This window comes from Nematolebias whitei, chromosome 21, assembly GCF_014905685.2.
Source record: "Nematolebias whitei isolate Nwh7 chromosome 21, NemWhi1, whole genome shotgun sequence".
NCBI classification, from domain to species: Eukaryota; Metazoa; Chordata; class Actinopteri; order Cyprinodontiformes; family Rivulidae; genus Nematolebias; species Nematolebias whitei.
Window position 1 is genome coordinate 17,130,005 of NC_056518.1, and position 5,807 is coordinate 17,135,811.

Sequence of the window (5,807 nt, forward strand, 5' to 3'; positions counted from 1 at the left end):
ACCGTGTTTTCCCCCCTCACAGAAACATGGCAGCGAACAGGCCGAACTCGGAGGCAGACGAGGTTCTGGTCACCGACGAGGAGCTGGAACAGGCTCTGTGTGTGCTGGCGGGAAGCGATGCAGAAAACTGCTCCTATTCTCGGGTAAGGAAATCCTGCACCGCGTCACTGCGCCGCCTTTGTTGCTTGGTTCAGACATAAATACTCACTGCGCGCATCTTTTCATGCTTTTGTGTTTGCATTGTAGTTAAAATAGACTCGTGGTGAAATATTTGAAAATCTTCACCGGGGGGGTGATTGTTTTGTGCTCATCGTTGCAGGGTTACGTGAAGAGGCAGGCGGTGTTTGCCTGCAACACCTGCACTCCCAGTGCTGCAGAGCCTGCTGGGGTTTGTCTGGCCTGCGCCAATAAATGCCATGATGGGCACGAGATTTTTGAACTGTACACCAAAAGGTACAAGTCTGCACCGGGGGTGTAATCTGATTAATGTTTGGACCCAACCTAATTTGAGATGACCTCTGCAACTGATAGACCAGCTTTAACTCTTGTCATTGTTACAGCTATTGCTCTAAAATTTGGCTTGGTAAAGGGTCATCCACAAAACATACTGAGCACTACAAAATCTTGCTAGATCAAGGTTTAAATATTTGTTTTGAAAGGTAGGCATGCTTGTGGTATGCATTCTTTCAGTCATTATTGTGAATTCGAGTAATAATTGTGCTGAGCTTAATAAAACGGTGTCCCCTGGATTCCCAAACTCCCATATTGCAGTATTTTTTTTTAAATTTTAAACAAATCTTTGCAAATTCTGTAATGGCTTTAGATTTGATCATTTTTATACCCCTGGTCTGTGTTTTGTATCAACATTAAGATAAGCCCTTTGCTTATTTGCTAACTTTCTGTTACGTCTTGCAGAAATTTTCGCTGCGATTGTGGAAATGCCAAGTTTGGCGGTTTCCAGTGCCAGCTCGTCCCGGTGAGCTCACCGAATCTACATTCGTAATCCCTGTTTGTGTGCCATGTGTGTAAAATTCACCTTGTATTTGCGTGTTTTTCCAGGCTAAAGACGAGAACGTTAAGAATCGTTACAACCACAACTTTGGCGGCCGCTACTGCATATGTGACCGTCCATACCCAGACACGGATGAGCAGGTATTCCCTTAGCATCGTGCAGATTTGGATAAATCTCCCAGTTTTCAGTTTGTATCATCACCTAATGGAAAAGCGTTTTCAACAGGATGACGACGAAATGATTCAGTGCATTGTCTGCGAGGATTGGTTTCACAGCAGGGTAAGTGTGAGAGGATTCATGTTTCCTGGTTTTAATATAATTTACATTTTAATCACCTCTGCAAGGTTTCCGCTTTTTGTTTTAAACAGCACTTGGGCTGTGCTGTGGCTGAACCAGAGGAGCTGCAAGAGATGATCTGTGAGGCCTGCATGAACAAAGCTCCTTTCTTGTGGACGTATGCCGTTCACCTCGCAGGTAACCACTTTGAGATGTTTTTTTTTAATCCCGCTCTTTGACACGCAGCTGAATATGTATGGCTGTATCCTTCAGTGCTTCCTGTGATCAATGTCAGTCACTCCGAGGAGGATGCGGAGGTCAACGTTGAGGAAACCGAGGAACATCAAAGCAGGGAGGAGGAACCAACCACTAGTGATGATCATACAAAGGTGGTAAATAATAGATTAGCCTGGAGGATTCAGGTACATTGGTTTTAAACTGAAAACAAAAATATGTATTGATTCAAACATCTGTAACTGTTCATACAGAATTTAAACACAATGATTTGCTTCTATGACAATGGTTTCTGCTTTTGACATTTTTCCACTTCAATAATGAATTCAATGGGAGCAAAAGGCACAAATGCAGGTTTGTTTTTTGCCACAAGGTGGCGCCAAAGGGTAAGAAGCAGATTTAGATTTAGAGGAGACTTCAGCTCCTGTTTTTGTGTGCATTCTTTTCCTCTGGGTAATTAGAGGAGAACTGACCCGTGAGGCTCCGCTTCTCTAACTCTGTAGACAGCCTCTGCCAAGCTCCAGAGCTTACAGTAAACTGGAGATTTTCATCATCCAGCCGTTGCATCGTGTCAAGTTGTCTGGAGACTTCCTCAGATCTACTGCCGTTATGAAAATGTACAGCTGTTGAGTGTCTGGTGCCAACATTTATTTATTTTTTTTATCATTTGCACGGTAGGAAGTGGAGAACAGGTGTTCCCCAGGCAAACGAACTCACGGGGGAATGACGAGCTGCTCTTTAAGGGGCACAAATGGAAGTGCGGCGTGCAGGCTGAAGGAGCTGCAGGCGCAGGGGTTAGCCAGGCTGAGGCAGGGAGCAGTGTTCTGGCCCTACGGTTGGCGCTCGGACCTTTGCAACTGCACGAGCTGCAAGGTAGGCTGACACACATCCTTGATCCTTGTGCACGAGTATCTTCGAAGGTAATACACATTCATCACCTGTGTCTTCAGAAGCTTTATGTGGCTACAGAAGTTCAGTTTCTCCTGGACCAATCTGACACTGTTCTGGCCTATGAGAAGAGAGGATTGGAGGCACCGTTTGGGCAGCACCCACTGATGGCACTGATAAGCTCGATGGACCGTGTGCAGCAGCTGGAGGTCATTTACGGTGAGGATGGGATGGGAAGGGCAGGAAGGAAGAAATCAGATTGCTCTTCCTCAGATGCAATCATGTAAACCTGAACAAAAACGGAGCCCGAGAGACTTGGTGCACTAAAATAACCGTCTCCTTCCAGGTATCAATGAGCTGACCGCTGCGATCAGTGAGTTTTTCGAACAGTGCGTTTCTGAAAGAAAGGTAAGAAACGATTGTTGCCGAGTCACGTTTTACTGGACTTGGACTTTCACATCCAAACTGAATCCTTCTCTCTGTGTCCGTCAGACTGTCACAGTTGGAGCCATACATGAACTTTTTGAAGAACTGCGAGAAAGAAAAAGACGCAGAACCAATCCAGGATATGAGTAATAAAGTTTACTCTGCTGCCATCATATGCTGGGTTCATACAGTGCTTTAAAAGATTTGTCATCTTGAAGGACTTTTTTTTGTTTGTTCCAAAATATGGAGTTTTTAGCCAAACACGTTGGTATGATGCTTGGAAATGTGCCTGCAGTACCCATTTGTTTTGTTCGGGTATTAGGATTATAATTTTTATGCCTTTCTGAAATGCAACTTGAAACATTTGCAGATATTGCACATTGAACCTTTTTTTTTTTTTTTTTTTAACAGAAGCGATTGTTTCTGCACAAGATGTCTTCAAGTTCGTTCCCTTTCAATGCTCGCAAGATGTAATTGTTCATGATTGTAATTAAAACTTGTTTTAGTTGGAAGTTAAAGCTTTTGTTTAATGTTTGCCGTTCGTTTAAACTGAGCTGGCGTGCTGTGAAGGATGGCCTTTGAATGTGGAATAATACAAATAAAACTAGAGAAATTACTTTTTTATTTTGCAAAAATGCAGTGTGAATGACTTTACTGGAATTTGCTGAGAAAGCTGTACCAGAATTATTAAAGAGTAGAAGACAAAAATAGATGTCAAGTACGTTAAAGCAAATGTTAACAGTTTTTGAAGTAACTGACAGTGTAATTGAGATTTTTTTTTTGTAAAGTTTAAAATTTACAAAAAAACATCTGAATGAGCCGAGTGTTTTGATTTTGGCTATTAAAAAAAGCACAGTACGCAGAAATAGATTGTTTTCCTGTTTATTTTTTGCAAACAGTTTATTCTGAAGATGCCAAAGTTGACCACTGTTATGCACCTTTTGAGGCGACAGTAGAAAAATAGATTCAGTGAAACTAAATGCAACTTAATATTGATCTACAAACAAACACCGTTTCTATATCATACAAGTACAGTGTACTTGATACAATTCATCACAAGCAGTCGCACATTTCAGGTGGTTCATTTTTTCCCCAAAAGTTGCTAAGTAACACTATGTACTGGAAACGAGCTACATGAGATTTCTACTTGATGCATGCTGGTAAGCTGGTAGAAAAGAGCTTGCATAGACATCAAAGTCACTGATCCAATAAAAGCCCAGCCGTGGGCAGGGGAAGGCACTGACTTCTCTACAGCAAAGAGCAAAACAAGGACTTTGACTCAATGGAACATTGTCCAGGAAAATAATAAAAGCAAGAGCTACCCAACATGAATATGGGGAGGAATCTGTTGAGTTTTGCATTTTTTTTCCCCATGAAGCAACAAAGATGGGAAAAAGATTTTTCTGCTTGGCAAACTCATCAAATGCAAAGCAGAGCGTAATATCTTGATATCCACATGTTGCACTTAAATATGATGGAATCAGCTCTACGAACATGGCAATCCACATTACCTACGATATTTAAAAAAAAAAAAAAAAAATGCTCTCAATGTATAACATTTAACAAAGGATTCTGAAACACAATCTATGTTTTGTACCACAAATTACTAGTGAGACTTCATGACAAAGACAAGTACACAGTGCTGTCCACTACAGTTAAAAACATAGACCTTCAACAACCACTAAAATGTGATAGAAACCGTTAAAAATTCATCAGAACGTGTGGAGCTAAATTCATTATATACAATTTCCATTGGATATGTGCAAGCAATCGCCGACTTTTCCCCGGCGTAGGTCATCTTTTGTTCAAAATTCATTTGTTCTTCCCTTCTGTTAACACCCAGATGGCTCCAACAGTGCAAAGATACTTGTGAGGTTTTATACCAGCTCTCAGCTGTAACAGGCTCGTGTGTGTGGACTTGTAGGCTTTTTGGAGCTACAGCTGCAGCGGGTCTCAAAACAATATATGTAACAGTATCAGCGCTGCGTATGCATATCTATCTCTCGTGAGGGGGAAACATGGAGGTCCGGTTTATGCATATTGTATTACGATTAAGTAAAATCAACCTCTAATGTATTTGCAGTGAAAATACAGGAGTTAAAAGATATGAAACATTTAAATTAATAAAAGTAGCTAAAACTGAATAATCTAAGCACTTGTTAAGGCTTTAGACTTGATTACTTGATGCTAAACATAACGGGGAACTTCCATACAATCACTGCACTCTGTGCCAGACTGGTTAATATCCTCAGACTCTGATATGTACAAAGACCTGACTAAAATGGGAGTGTACAGTACTGAGATTGTCTAAACACCTGTGTGCATTAAAGTTATCCTTGCACACGGAAACAAACACACACACCTGCTTCAGCTGCTAGTCCCAGCAAGCCGTCTGATAGCTGTACGTCAGTCATCGCGGCACCCTTATGTTTTCCGCTGTAGTAATGAATCCACCTGTGACTCTTTTGCTTCTGGTGGCCCCACCCAGCTGAAAACACCAGGCCTTTAAGCTAAACACAAAGGCTACGATAGTTAACGCCTGATATAACTTTCAGACTCTGTTACTAGGAAATAATGAGCTCTGATGACCTACTTCCTATCAAATGTAACTCCTACTTTGTGCGTCAAAGTCTCGGTTCACTACATCAATTGTGAAAACGCAGGGCCAGGAGACAGAAGATACTCAAGTGGGTTTTCATGGACGTGCAACGAGAAGAAATGAAAACACGATAAGGAGCAAAAGAACATGGTCTGACATATTTACATATGATGTTATCACAATACTTTGTCCTTGGTTGTGTGACGTTATACAGCTGCATAAACAGATTCTTATCCACTGGTCCTCCCATTGTCTGCAAGAGACAACAGCGTTCGCCAATGAAGTCTTTGTTCAGGCATGAGTTCATAATTGAGCAATAAAAATGGTGAGACCACTTCATGCAGACTTCACACACCACAGAGCCAACATCCC

At 41.6% G+C, this 5,807-nt stretch overlaps 1 protein-coding gene across 1 annotated transcript; it reads left to right on the forward strand.

Moving 5' to 3' along the window:
- On the forward strand, window positions 1-2,986 carry LOC119427102 (putative E3 ubiquitin-protein ligase UBR7). The gene is made up of 11 exons (XM_037694680.1): window positions 1-143; window positions 320-453; window positions 916-976; window positions 1,060-1,152; window positions 1,238-1,291; window positions 1,381-1,486; window positions 1,562-1,677; window positions 2,201-2,395; window positions 2,473-2,629; window positions 2,757-2,818; window positions 2,903-2,986. The coding sequence occupies exons 1-11, from the start codon at window positions 27-29 to the stop codon at window positions 2,984-2,986; spliced, it is 1,179 nt and encodes a 392-aa protein (XP_037550608.1). The 5' UTR covers window positions 1-26.
- Window positions 2,987-5,807: the final 2,821 nt, after the last annotated feature.

Excerpts from the sequence above, each read along its gene's own strand:
- LOC119427102 (XM_037694680.1), top strand. The coding sequence starts at position 27 with ATGGCAGCGAACAGGCCGAACTCGGAGGCAGACGAGGTTCTGGTCACC. Across the intron at positions 977-1,059 it reads TCCAGTGCCAGCTCGTCCCG|GCTAAAGACGAGAACGTTAA; the intron begins GTGAGCTCACCG and ends GTGTTTTTCCAG. Across the intron at positions 1,487-1,561 it reads GTATGCCGTTCACCTCGCAG|TGCTTCCTGTGATCAATGTC; the intron begins GTAACCACTTTG and ends TGTATCCTTCAG.